Below are 21,586 nucleotides of genomic sequence, written 5' to 3'. Positions count from 1 at the left end.
AAGACAAGTAGTGACGCCCAGGGCAATGCAATTCCAATACAATTGCAAAGGACCAGTAATACAACCCTGTCTATATTCAATACAGTCCTTTACCTTGTCTGTGTCGGACGCAGTCATTGTCTCCGGTGAAGAATCTGTTCCCTCTTCGCTCTTTGGAATGCTCTCTCCTTCTAGGGAAGACAGAAAATACAGCCAAGTTGAGATTGTACTGAATCCACATTCAAGACAAACTGCTTTGCACTTTCCTCTTCATAACTTGATCTTTGATATAAAATGTACATGAAGAATTCTAGAAATGATCAGACACTGGAGAGCTTTCATTTAACCAGCGATTGACAGGTGTTAGATCTGAACCCAAGCTGCTGTACACCCTATTGTTCAATACTACTGCACACACAGTACTGCTGCATCCACGTGTCATGTTTTAATAATGCCAGTCAGTCCTGTGATTGGGAGAGAGAGAGGGCACTGAGAACTATGCTTAGTGGAGCAGTAATATCATTGCTCCTTCAAATCTGCACCCATTTCCTCCATGCTGCAGTTTTTTTTATAACTCACCTAACTACTAGCTTACTAAATTGCCACTAGGTGGAAATCTTTACTTCTGTCTCTTTTTTTAATCTCAAAGCATTCAGCATTTACATGAATGCTTTAACCCTGTCATGCATAACTTCTTATTCCATTTCTTTATATGGGAAAAACAGCATCCTCATAGGAGGTCATCCTGCATTTGTGTCTTCCATACATCCCCATAGTAAAGACCACAAGAGAGTCTTTTTATCCTCCACATTTGAGGACGCTGTGCATGAAAAAAAAAACTGCACTCAAACCCACAGACTGCCCGGGCACAGCAATAACTGCCCTCAAACCCACAGACTGCCCGGGCACAGCAATAACTGCACTCAAACCCGCAGACTGCCCGGGCACAGCAATAACTGCACTCAAACCCGCAGACTGCCCGGGCACAGCAATAACTGCACTCAAACCCGCAGACTGCCCGGGCACAGCAATGACTGCACTCAAACCCACAGACTGCCCGGGCACAGCAATAACTGCACTCAAACCCGCAGACTGCCCGGGCACAGCAATAACTGCACTCAAATCCACAGACTGCCCGGGCACAGCAATGACTGCACTCAAACCCACAGACTGCCCGGGCACAGCAATAACTGCACTCAAACCCGCAGACTGCCCGGGCACAGCAATGACTGCACTCAAACCCGCAGACTGCCCGGGCACAGCAATGACTGCCCTCAAACCCGCAGACTGCCCGGGCACAGCAATGACTGCACTCAAACCCACAGACTGCCCGGGCACAGCAATAACTGCACTCAAACCCGCAGACTGCCCGGGCACAGCAATGACTGCACTCAAACCCGCAGACTGCCCGGGCACAGCAATGACTGCACTCAAACCCACAGACTGCCAGGGCACAGCATTGACTGCACTCAAACCCACAGACTGCCCGGGCACAGCAATAACTGCACTCAAACCCACAGACTGCCACACAGCATTGACTGCACTCAAACCCACAGACTGCCCGGGCACAGCAATAACTGCCCTCAAACCCACAGACTGCCAGGGCACAGCATTGACTGCACTCAAACCCACAGACTGCCAGGGCACAGCAATAAGACAGAAAAGCAGCTGACCAACCGGGGTTAGGGGTTTCACTCCAAACCCTTTGGTAGGTTTGTCTTTTTGGAACATTACCTCCTGGGTTAGCCCCTATGCATCCACAGCAAGCAGGAGGGTCACTCACAGCATTGGTTAATTATTTCCAGCACACTGTTAGATACTTTATAATAAGTGGCTTTTGCCACAGTCAATATCCCTGGACTGGCCTCCTCACCTCCATCTTCAGCAGCTTGGGCTGCAGGGGGCGGAGCTGGGGCATGAGTGGTGGGGTCCGCCCCCTCATCTCCCGGCAACAGCTCCTGAGGGAGAAAAAGCGATGCTGATTGGATGAGGCACTGAATACAGAGAATCTACTTAAAAACCCACACATTGCTAAATGAATACATAAATAGCAAGTGTTTCTAATCTTAAGAATCTAAATCTAAAGAAAACTAGGATGTGTTCAATTTTGTGTGACCTAATTTAATTAGATCTGTTGTATGACAAATTGCCTAAAATAAAGTGTCTATCTTGTGATGATTTACACAATTCTTACACGATGTGTTTAACTGACCCTGTCTGTATCCTCTGGGTCACCTCTGGAAATGAGACCGAAGCTTAAAGAGTAAACAGCGGGGTTCAGAAACACAGCGTTACCCATCCCCACGCGCTGCTATAACTGTTTAAATAACACACCTGTCATTTTCAAACACAGCGTACCCATCCCCACCGCTGCTACAACTGTTTAAACACACCACGCGCTGCTATAACTGTTTAAATAACACACCTGTCATTTTAAAACACAGCGTTACCCATCCCCACGCGCTGCTATAACTGTTTAAATAACACACCTGTCATTTTAAAATACAGCGTTACCCATCCCCACGCGCTGCTATAACTGTTTAAATAACACACCTGTCATTTTAAAACACAGCGTTACCCATCCCCACGTGCTGCTATAACTGTTTAAATAACACACCTGTCATTTTAAAACACAGCGTTACCCATCCCCACGTGCTGCTATAACTGTTTAAATAACACACCTGTCATTTTCAAACACAGCGTTACCCATCCCCACGCGCTGCTATAACTGTTTAAATAACACACCTGTCATTTTAAAACACAGCGTTACCCATCCCCACGTGCTGCTATAACTGTTTAAATAACACACCTGTCATTTTCAAACACAGCGTTACCCATCCCCACGCGCTGCTATAACTGTTTAAATAACACACCTGTCATTTTCAAACACAGCGTTACCCATCCCCACGTGCTGCTATAACTGTTTAAATAACACACCTGTCATTTTCAAACACAGCGTTACCCATCCCCACGTGCTGCTATAACTGTTTAAATAACACATCTGTCATTTTCAAACACAGCGTTACCCATCCCCACGAGCTGCTATAACTGTTTAAATAACACATCTGTCATTTTTCTTTTCATTGTTGTTGAACAATTTGTTGAAAGCTCTTTTCAAAATGTCTGCTCTAGTGCACTGATAGTGTAAGCATTACTGCCCACATTGTCACACTGGTAACACAGCAATAACGATGCATGACATGCCATGGAACACTGCAGTGAGTTAGAGCAGGGTTTCCCAGTCCTGGTCCCGGGGACCCCCTGCGGCTGCCGGTTTTCATTCCAGCCGAGCTCTCAGTTACTTAACCAGACCCTTCATTGGACTGATCATTTGCTAAATTAGACCTTTTTAATTGTTTTAAGATCTTTAAAACAGTTGCAGAGTTCAAGTTAATTAAATAATGTTATAGCTGACTTGTAATCTGCAACTGTTTAAGATCTGAAAACAAGCAAAAAGGTATAATTAAGCAAATGATCAGTTCAATTAAGGGTTTAACCTCGTTAACTCAGTTGGAATGAAGCCAGCAGACACAGGGGGTCTCCAGGACCAGGACTGAAAAACCCTGATTTAAAGGACAGATCTCAAACCCCGGGGCACTAGAGCAGCCATTCTGAAAAGAGCTTTGACACAGGATTTAAAGTTAGAAGTGTAATAAGTTGTCAGGATGGTAGAAAAATGATCCTTTCCTGTTTTCTCTAGGGCTACTCAAGCCTGCAGTAAAACCTGGAATGGGTGAAACTGCTACACAACAGGAGTCTTACCTCCATCCCTGAGTGAGCAGTTTATTCATATTTTCAAGCAGCAATGAAGTAAATAAACAAGGTCATCGTAGTTAACCGGACAGCTGTGTAAGCGTCTCCCCTCCTAGCACTCGGATCTCCTAATCCTCAGACTTGCACAGCACTGAAATGAGATTCCCGGTTCCTCCCAACTCAGCACTGTAGAGACGAGGGGGAGTAGAAATCCCCTGTCCTGCCCTATCCTCTTACTTTCTGATTCTTACCTGAGATGACTTCTTCTCCTCACACTCGCCAGCTTCCTTCAGTCTATCAAGCTCAAAGCGCAGCAACTCTGAAACAGACAAGCAAACACCAGGACGGGTTTACCTACAATCCAGCCTCCCCTGTCCTGGACTTACACACTCCAGACACTTTTTAAACACACACATGTGTATGAGCACGTGTGCATATGTAAGTGCATGTATTTGTATGAGCATATGCATGCGTGTGTGTGTATTTGTATGAGCATATTTGTGTGTGCATGTAAGAGCATGTGTGTGGGCAGGTATTATTATCAATGTGAGGACAACATTTGAGAAAATGTTCCCACAAAGATAGTAACTCCTGAAAAAATGACACAAGGGGACATCCCCACTTTGTAAAACACCTTTTTAAAAATAAATATGCCTTCAAAAAAAAAAAAAGTGCCAAAATATTGAGTTTGTTGTCGACTTTCACACTGTGCTTAGTTTTGTCTGCTGCATTAGAAATAGTAAATAAAAATATAGTGAGAGTCAATGAGAAGTCCCCACAAATATAGGAATGCAAACATGTATGTGTGTGTGTGTGTGTGTGTGTGTGTGTGTGTGTGTGTGTGTATGTGTGGGAGTGTGAGTGTCAGTGTGAGTCTGTGTGCATCTGTGTAAACTCACCGTTCTCGGCTCTCAGCTCCTCGAAGTCGACCACATGCAGCTGCAGGGAGCCCTTCTCCTCCTCCAGCTCAGCCAGTCTGTTCCGCAGAGACACCACCTCCACTTCCTGTTCCAACAGAACAAACAACTCAAAACACATTTAATCACATCCTCTCCACTCTAACCACGCCCCCGCACCGACCCCCTGCCAGTCACAGCAGAGACTCAGAGGAGTCCTCTCCACTCTAACCACTCCCCTGCACCGACCCCCGGCCAGGCACAGCAGAGACTCGGAGGAGTCCTCTCCACTCTAACCACTCCCCTGCACCGACCCCCGGCCAGGCACAGCAGAGACTCGGAGGAGTCCTCTCCACTCTAACCACTCCCCTGCACCGACCCCCGGCCAGGCACAGCAGAGACTCGAGGAGTCCTCTCCACTCTAACCACTCCCCTGCACCGACCCCCAGGCACAACAGAGACTCGGAGGAGTCCTCTCCACTCTAACCACTCCCCTGCACCGACCCCCGGCCAGGCACAGCAGAGACTCGGAGGAGTCCTCTCCACTCTAACCACTCCCCTGCACCGACCCCCGGCCAGGCACAGCAGAGACTCGGAGGAGTCCTCTCCACTCTAACCACTCCCCTGCACCGACCCCCGGCCAGGCACAGCAGAGACTCGGCCACTCTAACCACTCCCCTGCACCGACCCCCGCCAGGCACAGCAGAGACTCGGAGGAGTCCTCTCCACTCTAACCACTCCCCTGCACCGACCCCCGGCCAGGCACAGCAGAGACTCGGAGGAGTCCTCTCCACTCTAACCACTCCCCTGCACCGACCCCCGGCCAGGCACAGCAGAGACTCGGAGGAGTCCTCTCCACTCTAACCACTCCCCTGCACTGACCCCCGGCCAGGCACAGCAGAGACTCAGAGGAGTCCTCTCCACTCTAACCAGTTCATCAGAACTTCACCGGGCCACTCCTTGAGTATGTTTCGTAGATTACACAGATATACATAACAGAGCCAACGACAGCCCAGATGGGTAGCATTATTATTACTTTCCTGGAAGGGCCCAATTAATCAGCACCATTCTCTCAAACAGAAACCTGTCCCAAATCAGCACCGTTCTCTCAAACAGAAACCTGTCCAAACAGAAACCTGTCCCAAATCAGCACCGTTCTCTCAAACAGAAACCTGTCCCAAATCAGCACCGTTCTCTCAAACAGAAACCTGTCCCAAATCAGCACCGTTCTCTCAAACAGAACTGTCCAAACAGAAACCTGTCCCGAATCAGCACCGTTCTCTCAAACAGAAACCTGTCCCAAATCAGCCCCGTTCTCTCAAACAGAAACCTGTCCCAAATCAGCACCGTTCTCTCAAACAGAAACCTGTCCCGAATCAGCACCGTTCTCTCAAACAGAAACCTATCCCGAATCAGCACCTTTCTCTCAAACAGAAACCTGTCCAAACAGAAACCTGTCCCAAATCAGCACCGTTCTCTCAAACAGAAACCTGTCCCAAATCAGCACCGTTCTCTCAAACAGAAACCTGTCCCAAATCAGCACCGTTCTCTCAAACAGAAACCTGTCCCGAATCAGCACCGTTCTCTCAAACAGAAACCGGTCCCGAATCAGCACAGTTCTCTCAAACAGAAACCTGTCCCAAATCAGCACCGTTCTCTCAAACAGAAACCTGTCCCAAATCAGCACTGTTCTCTCAAACAGAAACCTGTCCCGAATCAGCACCATTCTCTCAAACAGAAATCTGTCCCAAATCAGCACCGTTCTCTCAAACAGAAACCTGTCCCGATTTGGGTCAAAGACCCGACAGGCATTGAAAACGCAGCTGCAGGGTGACAAGAGCGGGCAGTAGAGCTGCACTGCATGTATGTTTACACAACCCAGCTAGATCAACATCATTAACACAACCCAGCTAGATCAACACCATTAACACAACCCAGCTACAACATCATTAACACAACCCAGCTAGATCAACACCATTAACACAACCCCAGCTACATCAACATCATTAACACAACCCAGCTACAACATCATTAACACAACCCAGCTAGATCAACACCATTAACACAACCCAGCTACAACATCATTAACACAACCCAGCTAGATCAACATCATTAACACAACCCAGCTAGATCAACATCATTAACACAACCCAGCTACAACATCATTAACACAACCCAGCTAGATCAACACCATTAACACAACCCAGCTACAACATCATTAACACAACCCAGCTAGATCAACACAATTAACACAACCCAGCTACAACATCATTAACACAACCCAGCTAGTTCAACATCATTAACACAACCCAGCTAGTTCAACATCATTAACACAACCCAGCTAGATCAACACCATTAACACAACCCAGCTACAACATCATTAACACAACCCAGCTACAACATCATTAACACAACCCAGCTAGATCAACATCATTAGTGCAACCGTGAAAACACACACACGCACACACACACATATATTATTATTTTTTTTTTAAATTTCAAGTAGTGTTGGGAAAGTTCAATGTTCTCTATAAAATTACGGTCATCAACAAAAATCACAGAATCCGTCACACCTGTGACTTAATTCCAGCCTTGGTTACAGTCGTCTCCTCTGTAGTTGTTTTGATATTAAAAGCAGAAGCGAAAGCCACGTAAATGCTGGACAAGACCTTGGCTGAGGCGTCGTCAGAAACACGGGGCACACAGCTGACCTCTTTTTAAATTCACGCCTCTTTACCACAGGAAAGTAGAGTCAGGAGACTGTAAACCAATCATATTACACAACCGTGCACGTGACAAAAACAGTAGCACAATCGCTCAGTGGATCACTTGAAAGTACCGCTGGTCTGTATGCAACCTGTTGCACCACTGCTTGCAGAAACATGCACATATAAGCGATTCAGCTGTATACAACCAAGCATCAGGTGTGGACCTGGCTTCAGGTACCCAAGTTTCAACCCTCTGCCGCTCCCACTCCTCACCTGCAGTGTGTGGAGTTGCAGCTCCAGCTCCCTGATCTGTGCGGAGGACTCCTCCTCCCTCAGTCTCTGCGGCTCCCCCACCACAGCTCTGCTCTGCAGCTCCCCTGAAACACACAGTGTCACAATGACTGGCTTTCAATCCTTGTGCAGGGGGACCACAATCACGGAAACGTGAGGATAACAAATAAAGAAATAATGGAACAATCGCAAATAAAAGAAACAATCACAAACTTAGTTCTCTAAATGGTTTGACTAAACCAATGAATAAACTCCAGTACAGTTGAACCCAGGTCCAGCACTCACCTTGCAGCTGCTCTAGCCTGTGTGAGAGCTCTGTGCAGCGAGCCTCCTTCTCCTGGTTCTGTGTGCTGAGCAGGTCCAGCCTCCCCTCCAGAGCCCGCAGCACTGCCTGCAGCGCAGGGATGGTCCTGACAGGGTCCGGGGGCAGAGGGGAGGGCTCCTCCTGCTCCTCTCTGCCCGGAAGACGCTCCATCAGAGACCAGAGCGCCCCCCACAGACCAGAGAGATCCTCCAGCCGCCTCTGCACCTCTCTGGCCTCCTGCCTCTCCCGCACCTCGGTCTCACGTTTCTCCTGCTCAGCCTGGTTCTCCCCCGCCTCCCTCAGCTCTGCTCCCAGCCTCTCCTGCTCCAGCCTCCCTGCTGCCTCCCTGAGTGCTGCGAGCTCTGCCTCTCTCTCCGCAACCTCGCTCCGCCAGCGCTGTCCCTCCTCTTCTATCTGCCTCCGGGACTCCACCAGCTCAGCCTCCATCCAACGAAACTGCTCCGCGAGGATCTGCGAGGGAAACAGGGCAGCAAGTTCAGCAAACAAGACGCCTTTATCTGCTTCTGTTAACATCGCCATGGTTTAAAAGAAACATTAGACAGATCTGAAGTGCGTATCGTTCATCCTTCCGGTAATGAGAGCACACAAGTCATGCCATTGGCCATTTGTGTTTGAAAAAACAAAACAGAATGTGAGTAGATTATGTTACAATTCCCCAATATAAAGCTTTTCTTTTTCAGTGTGCGAGATGCCCCTGGATTGTACTTCCATGTGGTTATTTTCACTGCAGGTAATGTGGGTGCAGCCGGAGCCATGCCTCACCTGCTTCTGCTGGTCAGCACTGTTCAGCTCCTGCTGCAGCATCTCCACCACCTGGGAGCGGGCGTGAAGAGCCTCCTCCATCTCCTCGGCCTTCCTCCGCAGGGACTTCAGCAGCTAGGGGGGCAAGAGCGACACTCAGCCACTGAGCCTCAGCACAGCACGGCCATTCAGAGTACCACCAAGCACTGATTCTGAGAGCGGACTGAGCACCCTCCCTCTGTATTTGCTGCTGCTGCCCTTTTTCCGTCCCTTCTTCTATAATGCTGCCCACAACACCCTGCCCTTCCAGTACCTTCTGCGAGGGCAGAGCCTTCCTTCTCTCCCTCCTTCCTGTATTCTGCCCATACCACCCTGCTCTTTTAGTATTCTGCTGACAGAACTTTCCTTCTCCCCTTCTCTCCCTCCTTCCATTCATTTTTGTCTTCCTGTATTCTGTGATTCTGCCACCACTACCCTGCCCTTCCCCAGTATTTTCTGCTTGGATGGGGCATTCCTCCTCTCCCTCTCCCTCTCCCCCTCTCCCCATCTATACCTGCTGCTGCTCGGGCTCTGGCTGCGATGCCACCCTCACCAGCTCCTCCTCATGGTGCTGCACCTGCTCCTGGAACCGCATGTCCTTCTCCTGGATCACCTCCTGGAGGGAGCGCACCTGGGAGCAGAGAGCAGGACCCGTCAGAACCACTACACACACACACACACACACACAATCACAGCACACCTGGGTACAGAGAGCAGAACCCGTCAGAACCATTCAACGCACACACACACACACAACACAACCAATCACAGCGCACTCGAGACCAACACCCACCAGAACCATGGATGCCTGTGCATCTACAGGTTGTAAGGAAGCCTTGTCAGGTTTGATACTGGTCAAAACAACCTATGTATTTATTTATTGTGCCTACACTTCACTTGAAAACTGTCCAGATTGCTTATCTGAGGGCTAAGAATGAAAAATCTGCAAAAAATGGGCAGCTGGGTGGTTAATGATGACACCTGGAGGGGCATGTGCGGTCGGGATCCCAGCTTATCACTGCTCAATGCGCTCTGTACATTCAGGACTCATCCACTTACATACTGCTTCTTACTGGAAGGGATTCCTGTTACCATTTATAGCTCCTGGGGAATTAAGGACTTTTTAAATGTAATCACTCAGACCTCAGCCTGGCTGCAATCTTTCATCTACACTTTGTAAGGACACAATAATGCCATTATTTCATGTCTTTTTATTTGTTTTCTTAATATTTTCAAAAGGCAGGGCTTTCTCATTCCCTGCACTAACACTGTGAGAGGTGTGGCTCAGCCTGGCTAGTTCTCTAGCAGTTAAAGAGTTTTTCTTGCAATAAAATGATGGTTATTGCTCTACATAATCTTTAGATTACTATGCCTATTGGTTGATATGGAGTGGCTTAATTCTAGCAGCATGTCCTTAATAGAACAGAAGCTCCCCCGTGCTGCCCTGCCCTGCCCTGCCCTGCCCTGCCCTGTACAGGGCAAGCGGCAATCCTCACTCCTCAATGCCAGGCTCTCAACCCACAGCAACAGCCTCTCAGGCAGGGATCAGCATGAAGGGCAGTCAGAGCAGCAGCTTAACAACAGACACTGAAGAAACCTGAGATTAATCCTTTAGAAATAATCCTGCAAACAAGGGATGGACACAAAACTGTCAACTTACATTAAAAAAAAAAGGTTTTCCAGAAGGTTCTACAATATATTTACAGAAGACAGTGTATTTAGTCATTTAGTGCATTAAAACAGCTGTATGGTTTGGCTGAAGCACTGTGTAATTTGTGATGCCACCCTGCCCTCTGCTCCCTGCCCCCTACTGGAATTAGGAGGGAGTTCACCACTGCACAGCATCACATCATGTGTGTGTATTATTGTATTGTGTTTTACTGTCCGTGTGGTTTGAAACATGTTCCCTGCCCTGCCTGTACCTGCTCGCTGTGCCGTGCCTCGCTTTCACGCAGGCACTCCTCGGACACCTGCAGCTCCTCCTGCAGGCGCTGCACGGTCTCCTGCAAGGTCCTCGCACCTGTCGCTTCCTCCTGGAGGCGAAGCCTCAGCTGTTCCACTTCCTCCTCCAGGCCCCGGTCCACAGTGAGGCTCACATTGGGACTTGCCTGTCGGGAGAAAACGGGGAGTTAGACAGGGTGAGAGAGAGAGAGAGAAAGAGAGAGAGCGCGAGAGAAAGAGAGAGAGAGTGAGATAATACCATTTCACAGCAAAAAGACACAGAGAGAGACAGGGAGTGGACAAGAGGGGAACAGAGAGGGCCCACTGCATAATAACTACAATTAAAGCTAGAATTTGCACTGGAACTTGTTTAATACATTTCAAGCGAATTATAAAGAGTATGGTTTTTTTTGTCCTGCCACTGTAGTGAATGCAGGGCTGGGGGAGAAGGCCCTCACTCCCTGGTAGTTTTGGTTTTGACTGGGATCATTTACCATTCAAAGAGAAACGAGTGAAGAAACAGCTGCTTGGATTTGTGACGAATGCTGCTTTTCTTAAGACACTGTGGAGAACAGCGATCCACACAAAAAACAAGCAGCTGTTTCTTCATTTGTTTCACTTCACTGTTTCAGACAACATGGACGCCCCTCACCTGAGGAGGGCTCAGTCTGGAATCATCAGCTCGCATAGCACTGACACTCGGAGCTGCACACAGACAGCTGGCTCTGGGATTCAGAGCACTGACACTCGGAATAGCACACAGACAGCTGGCTCTGGGATTCAGAGCACTGACACTCGGAGCTGCACACAGACAGCTGGCTCTGGGATTCAAAGCACTGACACTCGGAGCTGCACACAGACAGCTGGCTCTGGGATTCAGAGCACTGACACTCGGAGCTGCACACGGACAGCTGGCTCTGGGATTTAGAGAACTGACACACAGAGGTGCACACGGACAGCTGGCTCTGGGATTCAAAGCACTGACATTCGGAGCTGCACACGGACAGCTGGCTCTGGGATTCAGAGCACTGACACTCGGAGCTGCACACAGACAGCTGGCTCTGGGATTCAGAGCACTTACACACAGAGCTGCACACGGACAGCTGGCTCTGGGATTCAGAGCACTGACACTCGGAGCTGCACACAGACAGCTGGCTCTGGGATTCAGAGCACTGACACTCGGAGCTGCACACAGACAGCTGGCTCTGGGATTCAAAGCACTGACACTCGGAGCTGCACACGGACAGCTGGCTCTGGGATTCAAAGCACTGACACTCGGAGCTGCACACAGACAGCTGGCTCTGGGATTCAGAGCACTGACACTCGGAGCTGCACACAGACAGCTGGCTCTGGGATTCAGAGCACTGACACTCGGAGCTGCACACAGACAGCTGGCTCTGGGATTCAGAGCACTGACACTCGGAGCTGCACACGGACAGCTGGCTCTGGGATTCAGAGCACCGACACTCGGAGCTGCACACGGACAGCTGGCTCTGGGATTCAAAGCACTGACATTCGGAGCTGCACACAGACAGCTGGCTCTGGGATTCAGAGCACTGACACTCGGAGCTGCACACAGACAGCTGGCTCTGGGATTCAGAGCACTGACACACAGAGCTGCACACAGACAGCTGGCTCTGGGATTCAGAGCACCGACACTCAGAGCTGCACATGGACAGCTGGCTCTGGGATTCAGAGCACCGACACTCGGAGCTGCACACGGACAGCTGGCTCTGGGATTCAGAGCACCGACACTCGGAGCTGCACACGGACAGCTGGCTCTGGGATTCAAAGCACTGACACTCGGAGCTGCACACAGACAGCTGGCTCTGGGATTCAAAGCACTGACACTCGGAGCTGCACACAGACAGCTGGCTCTGGGATTCAAAGCACTGACACTCGGAGCTGCACACAGACAGCTGGCTCTGGGATTCAAAGCACTGACACTCGGAGCTGCACACAGACAGCTGGCTCTGGGATTCAGAGCACCGACACTCGGAGATGCACACAGACAGCTGGCTCTGGGATTCAGAGCACCGACACTCGGAGCTGCACACAGACAGCTGGCTCTGGGATTCAGAGCACTGACACTCGGAGCTGCACACAGACAGCTGGCTCTGGGATTCAGAGCACCGACACTCGGAGCTGCACACGGACAGCTGGCTCTGGGATTCAGAGCACCGACACTCGGAGCTGCACACGGACAGCTGGCTCTGGGATTCAGAGCACCGACACTCAGAGCTGCACACAGACAGCTGGCTCTGGGATTCAGAGCACCGACACTCAGAGCTGCACACGGACAGCTGGCTCTGGGATTCAGAGCACCGACACTCGGAGCTGCACACGGACAGCTGGCTCTGGGATTCAGAGCACCGACACTCGGAGCTGCACACGGACAGCTGGCTCTGGGATTCAAAGCACTGACACTCGGAGCTGCACACGGACAGCTGGCTCTGGGATTCAGAGCACTGACACTCGGAGCTGCACACGGACAGCTGGCTCTGGGATTCAGAGCACCGACACACAGAGCTGCACACGGACAGCTGGCTCTGGGATTCAGAGCACTGACACTCGGAGCTGCACACAGACAGCTGGCTCTGGGATTCAGAGCACCGACACTCGGAGCTGCACACAGACAGCTGGCTCTGGGATTCAGAGCACTGACACTCGGAGCTGCACACAGACAGCTGGCTCTGGGATTCAGAGCACCGACACACGGAGCTGCACACAGACAGCTGGCGCTGGGATTCAGAGAACTGACACACAGAGCTGCACACAGACAGCTGGCGCTGGGATTTAGAGAACTGACACACAGAGCTGCACACGGACAGCTGGCTCTGGGATTCAGAGCACTGACACTCGGAGCTGCACACGGACAGCTGGCTCTGGGATTCAGAGCACTGACACTCGGAGCTGCACACAGACAGCTGGCTCTGGGATTCAGAGCACTGACACTCGGAGCTGCACACAGACAGCTGGCTCTGGGATTCAGAGCACTGACACACAGAGCTGCACACGGACAGCTGGCTCTGGGATTCAGTCAGCAGGTGAGTGACCACTGCGCCTCACGTGAAGACAACAATAGAAAATGATGTCCCAGAGATTATATATGGGACCACACCAGCTTAATAATAATCTGTCGCAGTATTGCTGTGCAGTTGTTTACAGCCACTGTCAGCATCGAGCAGGGCTGTGTGCCCGCTGTACTGGCTGCTCCTGTGAATCTGCAGCGGATCACAGTGACATCATCCCTGGGCGTCTACCCCCGACAGGCAGGCTCAGTGACATACCCCCCCCCCCCCCCCCCCCAACAAGGGCACATTCATGAAACAAGTTTTCCAGAGGAAGATCACAAAAAAATAATAACACAATGGAAAACATATCGAAGCAATGTACTGGCCCTGCCAAAGCTGGAAATACAAAATGAGTGAATTAAAAACCATTAAGAAGAACCTCACTGTGATCGTCACTGCATGCACACAGGCAAGTGTGAACAACCGTCCTTCAGTAAACTATATTAAAAAAATGATCCTAACTAGGTTCTGACTCATTTTGTAACCACTGGACTGAAAGGTTGTGTGCCGTGTGCTGTGCGTCATGTGCTCCCACCCACCTCTCTCCCTGCTGCTCCTTGCTCGCTGCCTGGAGTCGTCTTCTTCAGCTCCTCGATCTGCTTGTTAAGTGACACCACCTTGGCTTTGGCCTGGAGCTTCAGCTTGGACAGCTTGGCATCTGCTGCCTCCCTCTCCTCCTTCAGGGACCAACAGCACAGAGATGAGAACCTGGATAACCAGCCCTGCGCCAGCTACCTGCACCCCAGCACCTTCTCCATCCACTAACACCCAGCAAAGTGTCTGTGCGTGTGTGAATGTGCTCTTATAACATTATAGTGCACCCTTAGAGACCCTGTCACCTGGGATAGCAACATCTGAAATGTGGTTACACTTGTATAGAAATCAATACTCCACACAGAGATATGAAAGTGGCACTCAGCCCTGGGTAGAGATCTGAATTACACATTGATTGAACTAGGTTAGCAAAAAGTAACCTCCCCCTTTACAAAAGCTGGCTCATGCACTGTGCCTGGAGTTTCTGTGTGGATGAAATTAAAGCTAATTCTGCTCTACATGCAAAGTGATATGTAAATAAGGACGCATCAGCACCAACACTGTTCCACCTCTGAACGATATAGCAATGGGGAACATGCCTAGAAACCTCTCTGGACTGTATCTGATGCAACACAGCCTTTCAGCATTGCTCTGCCAGTACTGTATTCACAAGCCATGTACCTGCATAGCTAATTCTTTAGAACGCATCCCAGCCTTGCGATTTACATAAAAGTTTCAGCTCCAGTTTCTTATCTTTCTCACTGAAGCAGAGATAATAATTTCAATCGGAATGACATGACTGTATCTGATCTAGCCATTTGTTTTGTGTGTTTTACTTTATGATATTTGGACTTCGTTAAACTGACTCAAACTGTACTGCAAATTGCATTGGTAAGAAGCAGAGAATGAAAGGAGAAGTGGAAGTGAAATGGAAGCAGGGGTGGGCACACTATTCACACCTCCTAAACAATGCTTGATAAGATCAGTGGACTGTACGTAGTTGCAGAGTATTCATGAGTAACGAGAGATCTACACCTAATAAAACTCCCAATTTCCTTTTGGTTTAAAAATCTCCCTGGGGCATAAAGGCACCTCACACCCAGTCCAGTCAGTCCCTGCTCCCTGCCTGCCACTCACCTTGAGCCTGGCCTCGCTCTGCTGCAGCTTGGCATCTCTCTCTCTGATCAGCTCCTTCAGGTGGACCACCAACTGCTCGGTCTGAGCCAGGCGTTCAAGAGCATCCTCCCCCTCTAGAGCCTGCGGGGCTGGGGAAGCCTGCGCCAGCGCCCCCTCCTGGGAACACAGGAAAACAACAAGACAGTCAGCACGCGACCAGGCAAGGAGGCTCAGGACACACCCCCACACACACACACACACGACAGTCAGCACGCGACCAGGCAAGGAGGATCAGACAGCCTCTGTGAAACAGTTTCAGTTCATTAATGTTTTTATTTAGTTTAAAACCTGAAACAGAGAATTTCAGACTACTTTATGAGGCTAAACGAGGACAAAAGATTTATTCTTAGATTCTCTCTCCACTTGGAGGTATTCAGAGCGAATTCAAACACCTGCTCTTCAGTTGCTTTGCCCAGAATGATACCCAATTAACAGCACTGACCCAGCAGGGGTCAAAACTGGAACATGATTGGAGGGGAGCATGCGATTGTAAATGATCATCCGAATCAGGGGTACAGACAATCAGAGTATTCAACACATTCACCTCATAACGGACAGCACTAAACTATGTGATTACCCACAGGTAGTCATTAAAGCAGAGCGGTAACAGCAGGTTAGACTGAGGTGAATCCCTGCTCACCTCGGATTCAAGCTGCTCCTCTCCGTCCCCCGACAGCTCCTGCAGGACGGAGTTCACCCCCTTGGCCAGGCCGGACAGTCGGCTCAGCATCGCCGCCCTGGGGACAGACAGTGGGACTGCGTTAACCAGGGCGCAATCCACCTGCACGCACACACAGACACCCACACAAAGACTCATGGAGGTTTGTAGTGATAAAACAAACACAAACCTATTTTCCAACAGCACTGTCTTGACCCTGTGAGATGGTTAAACTGGGGATCTGGACTTTGCTTAACTGTGAGACGTTTTCAGTGTGCTCTTCGCTTTCTGGGAAAGAAAGCGCTTGATTTAGGCCCTTGCTTGCATTTGTCTTTTGAAAGCAGTTGAATTGTACCGAGGCCTCCCTGTGCTGCCTGGCTGAGAAACCGAACTCCGGCGCTTTCTCAAAGCTGCTCTGCAAAAGGCTTTTGTTAGCATGTTATGTAACTAAGCTGCAGCTCTCTCTCCTAATCACCAGACAGGTACAGCAACTAAAGCCTTGAAACATCCCTGCCAAGTGATCACAATGACACCGTCTCACAGCAAAACCACAAACACATTTCTGTACTTACAGTGTGCCTGGCATCAAGACGTCTATGGAAAAGGGAAGGCTCTTTGACGAATTCTATAATATATATATATTACATTGTGATAAGTATCATATTGTATCATTACACCCCACATTAACAGAACTTGCACACTGATTCCATTATTCATTATATATACTGGTATATAATGGTTCTGTTAATGTGGGGTGTAACGATACAATACATATTGTGATATGACACTTATCACAATATAAGCTATGTGATGGTCCTGGTGGGCTTCATGTAAAAGACAAAAATGTAAATGAGATCCTCAGAGCATTTATTCATACCAATTATAAAGCGCATGTATTCTTCTTTCAAGCACCACCCGGTGAATGAGAAGGAGTTGTGCTTTTGGTCTTGAATCATAATATAAACGATACAGACCTCTATTACAATACAATGCACAATGAATCGTTACACCCTTAATATTAGTGAGGTGCCACAAATCATTGTTTATCATTGAATCATGATGCAGATTACTGAGAGGATGTGCACTGTAACACGACCAAAAGCACTGCTGTACATTGTTACTTGCTGTACATTGTCAAGCTGTATAGATTGCTCTAGAATGGTGAGTAATCAAGCTCTATAGATTGCTCTAGAATGATGAGTAATCAAGCTCTAGAGATTGCTCTAGAATGGTGAGTAATTGAGATCTAGAGATTGCTCTAGAATGGTTAGTAATTGAGCTCTATGGAGATTGCTCTGGAATGGTGAGTAATCAAGCTGTATAGATTGCGCTAGAATGGTGAGTAATTGAGCTCTATAGAGATTGCTCTAGAATGGTGAGTAATTGAGCTCTATGGAGATTGCTCTAGAATGGTGAGTAATCAAGCTGTATAGATTGCGCTATAATGGTGAGTAATTGAGCTCTATAGATTGCTCTAGAATGGTGAGTAATTGAGCTCTATAGAGATCGCTGTAGAATGGTGAGTAATTGAGCTCGACAGAGATTGCTCTAGAATGGTGAGTAATTGAGCTCTATAGAGATTGCTCTAGAATGGTAATTGAGCTCTATAGAGATTGCTCTAGAATGGTGAGTAATTGAGCTCCATAGAGATTGCTCTAGAGTGGTGAGTAATTGAGCTCTATAGAGGTACATGCAAAACAGTCTTCAGCGTGGCCGGGCTTCACACAGAGAGTGGGGAGGGGATGGAATGGGTTACCTAGTCATGCTGCTGAATGAGACTCTTCTTCACACAGAGGATGGTGAGGGGATGGAATGGGTTACCTAGTCATGTTGTTGAAGGAGACTCTTCTTCACACAGAGAGTGGTGAGGGGATGGAATGGGTTACCTAGTCATGTTGCTGAAGGAGACTCTTCTTCACACAGAGAAGGGTGAGGGGATGGAATGGGTTATGAAACCACGCTGTTGACTGTGTTTCTGTAAACACTCCTAAAGCAGGACTCAGCAGGTGGGTTTTGAAATGACCATCACTAGGGAGTGTTCAGATGTCATTTCTGCCACCTAACTATGCAATTGCGAGCTAGCATAAAATGGTGGGCATTGTTCAATCCACCCCTGTACTTTCCTATTATTTTGTATGCAGATGGATACAACGTACGTACATACATACACATACATACATACATACACACAGTACCAGTCAAAAGTTTGAGTACACCTGCTTGAAACCAGGTTTTTCATGATTATCTATGCTTTTAACTGTATAAACTTGTCTATAAACACTTAATATTTCATTATATGATACATGTGCTTATATAAGCTGATAATCATAAGTGAATTGCATTCAAAAATTTAATTTTTAAATGAAAATGTAAATCTTGTCAATTTCAATGAAATGGTCACCTAAAGCAAGGGGATTTCAGTCTGAAGCCCAAGTCAGTTAAAAGTCTGAAATGTGTATAACACGGTGTTAGAACACTGGCCTAAGTATAAAAGTGTCTTTGTTAGATGTTCTCTGAGTTAACTAGCATGTTACCTAATTAACCTTTTGTCACCAATTATTGTTAACAGGTGAGGGTCCATGATTACTATAAATATAGGTAGCATAGGCACAAGCTTGTCATTCCTGAATGTAAGGGAGCAGAAAATGGCAAAATATGCTCAGTTAAGCAAAGAAAAAAAGACTGTAATTACTTTAAGAAATGAAGGTCAATCTTTAAGACAAATCGCAAGAACTTTGCAAGTGTCTGTAACTGCTGTGGCCAAGACCATCAAACGATTTGAAGAAACTGGCACTCATGAGGACCGAACAAGGTCAGGCAGGCCAAGGGTGACCTCAGAATCAGAGAACAAGTTCATTTGAGTCACAAATCTGCGAAACCGGCGTTTAACTGCCCCTGAAATACAAGCTCTGCTAAATGCTACTAGAAGTACAGATGTTTCAACATCAGCTGTTCAGAGGAGATTGCATGAAGCTGGTATAACTGGAAGAATTGCTGCAAGGAAACCATTGTTAAGAGTGCAAAATAAGAGGAAGAGACTTGCCTGGGCCAAAAAACAGACACTGGACGTTTGAGGAGTGGAAGTCGGTCTTATGAACCGATGAGTCAAAATTTGAAATATTTGGGTCTAACCGTCGAGTATTTGTAAGACGCAGAGAGGGTGAGCGCATGAGTTCTGCATGTGTGGTTCCCACTGTCAAGCATGGAGGAGGCAGTGTCATGGTCTAGGGTTGCTTTGCTGATGACAGAGTTGGTGATCTTTACCAAGTCCATGGCAAGCTCAACCAGCATGGCTATCACAGCATACTTCAGAGGCAAGCCATTCCATCAGGATTACGGCTAGTCGGGCAGTCCTTCATTCTTCAGCAAGATAATAACCCGAAACACACCTCAAAGTTGTGCAAGAACTATCTGGCGAAGAAGGAAAGTGAAGGACAACTCAATATAATGACCTGGCCTGCCCAGTCTCCAGACCTCAATCCCATAGAACTTGTATGGGACGAACTGGACAGAAGAGTCAAAGCAAAGCTACCCACAGGTGCCCTACATCTCTGGGAATTGCTGCAGAAGAGCTGGGAAGACATGTCAGGTGATTTCCTGCTGAAACTTGTTAACCGAATGCCTCGTGTTTGTGAAGCTGTTATTAAGGCAAAGGGTGGCTATTTTGAGGAATCCAAGATTTAGAGACAATTTTCAATTTTTTTGAACATTGCTTTGATACTCCTTGTGTTTGGTTTTGTATATTGTAACATGTGTTTATTTTCAAGTATTTACAGAAACGTATACGGCGTAAAATATTGTCAACTGTGAAAAAAACCTAGTTTCCAGCGAGTGTACTCAAACTTTTGACTGTACTGGGGGGGGGGGGGGGGGGGGGGGGGGGGGGGGGGGGGGGGGGGGGGGGGGGTGTACAGACATACATACATACATACATACATACACACACACACACACACACACAGTAAAAAACATAGAGGCAAAACTTCAGATTTCTGTTGTTTTCGGCCCTTCACGATGTAACTACAACAACATCCACTGACTCTGCTTCTCAATGTAATCGTGTAACAGCCGGCTGATCGACACGACTGCACGGTGAAGACGTGCTCGTAAACCCTGTGTGCAGGTTACTATTGTAGGCAGGGTGCTGGTTGGTTTTTGAGCTTAATTTAATCGAATTTTCTTCAATAGGATTGTTTGGTTTTTTTTTTGCTTGCAAACACTGATCCGGATACCACACTGTTTTATTATTTGCTTTACAGCCATCGTGTAAATACAAAAACAACTTTTTTATGACACTGTGAGAGACATACAGTTTTGTTTCAATCATTAAAAAAAAAAAAAAAGCAAATATTACCGTTTTAACTAACCTGTGTGTTTGCTCCGCTGTTATATATAATTATTAGTCTCCAGGAATGAAGGACAGAAGCCACATCATCAGGAATCCCGGAACAACAACTAAACAACGCTGATTGGGTAATTCCGGTTTGCGTCAGGGGTAGTCTCAAAATAACTCCAAAAACCTCCCAGCGTTCTCAGGGCAGGGATCGTCTAAACCGTGGCAAACAGCAGCGACAACACCCTTCCTATTAAAAAAATACGTTAGTAAATGTCGCTCCGGTTTATATAAAGCGTGGATACTTCGTGTACCCTATGGCGAGTCGCTTTAGTGTATTCTGCATTTAAATGCGTGTAGCACGGGCGCCACGCAGCAGAATACAGCCAGGTGACCAAAACATTGCACTAGCGCTGCAGTAGCGCCTCCGTGTTCAGACACGGTGAGGTGAGGCTCAGGTTTAGTGAACGGGGTTCAATAGCCCCCGGGTTTTGATCTCTTGTTCCCCTGTGTTTGGTGGTCTGGCTGCTTCTCCGCAGTTTTACCTCTCTGCTGGTCTGATGCATTTGTTCCCCTCTAAAAGGGGGTCTTTATAGTTGGAAGATGAGGTCAGATCTACTCAGTAACCCCCTTCTGCTCCAAAACCGACTAAAAGACAAAAAAGTGCTACTAGTCCTACCTAATCCCTGCTTACCCAGCAGTGGCTATGTCTGTACCAGTGACAATTAAGTGATAATGCCCTTTCAAGAGTGCATACACAGTATAACAAGCAGTATTAGTTCACTGTTTCCCTGCTTGAGTAGCGCTTCATCTACTTGGACCCTGTGCTAAATGGCCACTGGCGTCCTATTTAACTGCTATAACAAACAAGGTGGTCTCTCTGTTGGGAACTGCTCTCTGTCTCAGATCAGGGACCTGACTACACCATGACTGCATCCCTTCAGCCTGGCCTTGCACTGCTTGCTGCTGCCCTGAGACTAGCCTCGGCATTGTATCCACAGCCACAGGGCTCCCCAAACTCTGGAATTTAATAGAGGAAACATCAAGCCCAGTGTAAAAACTGAAGAAAACAAACAAAGCAAATGGATAAAGGTGCTGTATTAACAGAGCCTGTGCCGGGACTGTCAGACACATGTAG

The 21,586-nt window shown here is 48.0% G+C and overlaps 1 protein-coding gene across 4 annotated transcripts in view; it reads right to left on the bottom strand.

The window, feature by feature from the left end:
* Window positions 1–20,586, bottom strand: part of golgb1 (golgin B1) — a 39,551-nt gene extending 18,965 nt beyond the window's left edge. Inside the window, exons 1-13 of one of the 4 annotated variants that reach the window (XM_041254057.1) lie at window positions 20,483–20,586; window positions 16,098–16,194; window positions 15,419–15,574; window positions 14,287–14,424; window positions 10,655–10,840; window positions 9,247–9,363; window positions 8,715–8,828; window positions 7,913–8,402; window positions 7,610–7,713; window positions 4,632–4,737; window positions 3,984–4,051; window positions 1,853–1,937; window positions 94–170 (exon numbers count right to left, since the gene is read on the bottom strand). In XM_041254057.1, the coding sequence (XP_041109991.1) occupies window positions 94–170; window positions 1,853–1,937; window positions 3,984–4,051; window positions 4,632–4,737; window positions 7,610–7,713; window positions 7,913–8,402; window positions 8,715–8,828; window positions 9,247–9,363; window positions 10,655–10,840; window positions 14,287–14,424; window positions 15,419–15,574; window positions 16,098–16,187 (1,731 nt within the window). In that variant the 5' untranslated portion in view covers window positions 16,188–16,194; window positions 20,483–20,586. Of the gene's footprint in view, window positions 1–93; window positions 171–1,852; window positions 1,938–3,983; window positions 4,052–4,631; window positions 4,738–7,609; window positions 7,714–7,912; window positions 8,403–8,714; window positions 8,829–9,246; window positions 9,364–10,654; window positions 10,841–14,286; window positions 14,425–15,418; window positions 15,575–16,097; window positions 16,195–20,469 lie in introns of all 4 variants that reach the window. The other 3 variants (XM_041254059.1, XM_041254061.1, XM_041254058.1) reach the window with 3 other exon arrangements.
* Between the last annotated feature and the right edge of the window lie 1,000 nt (window positions 20,587–21,586).

The sequence above is a fragment of the Polyodon spathula genome, chromosome 7 (genome assembly GCF_017654505.1).
Source record: "Polyodon spathula isolate WHYD16114869_AA chromosome 7, ASM1765450v1, whole genome shotgun sequence".
Classification (NCBI taxonomy): domain Eukaryota; kingdom Metazoa; phylum Chordata; class Actinopteri; order Acipenseriformes; family Polyodontidae; genus Polyodon; species Polyodon spathula.
The sequence above is the reverse complement of the archived record's forward strand: the minus strand, read 5'-3'. Positions and strand labels throughout refer to the sequence as shown.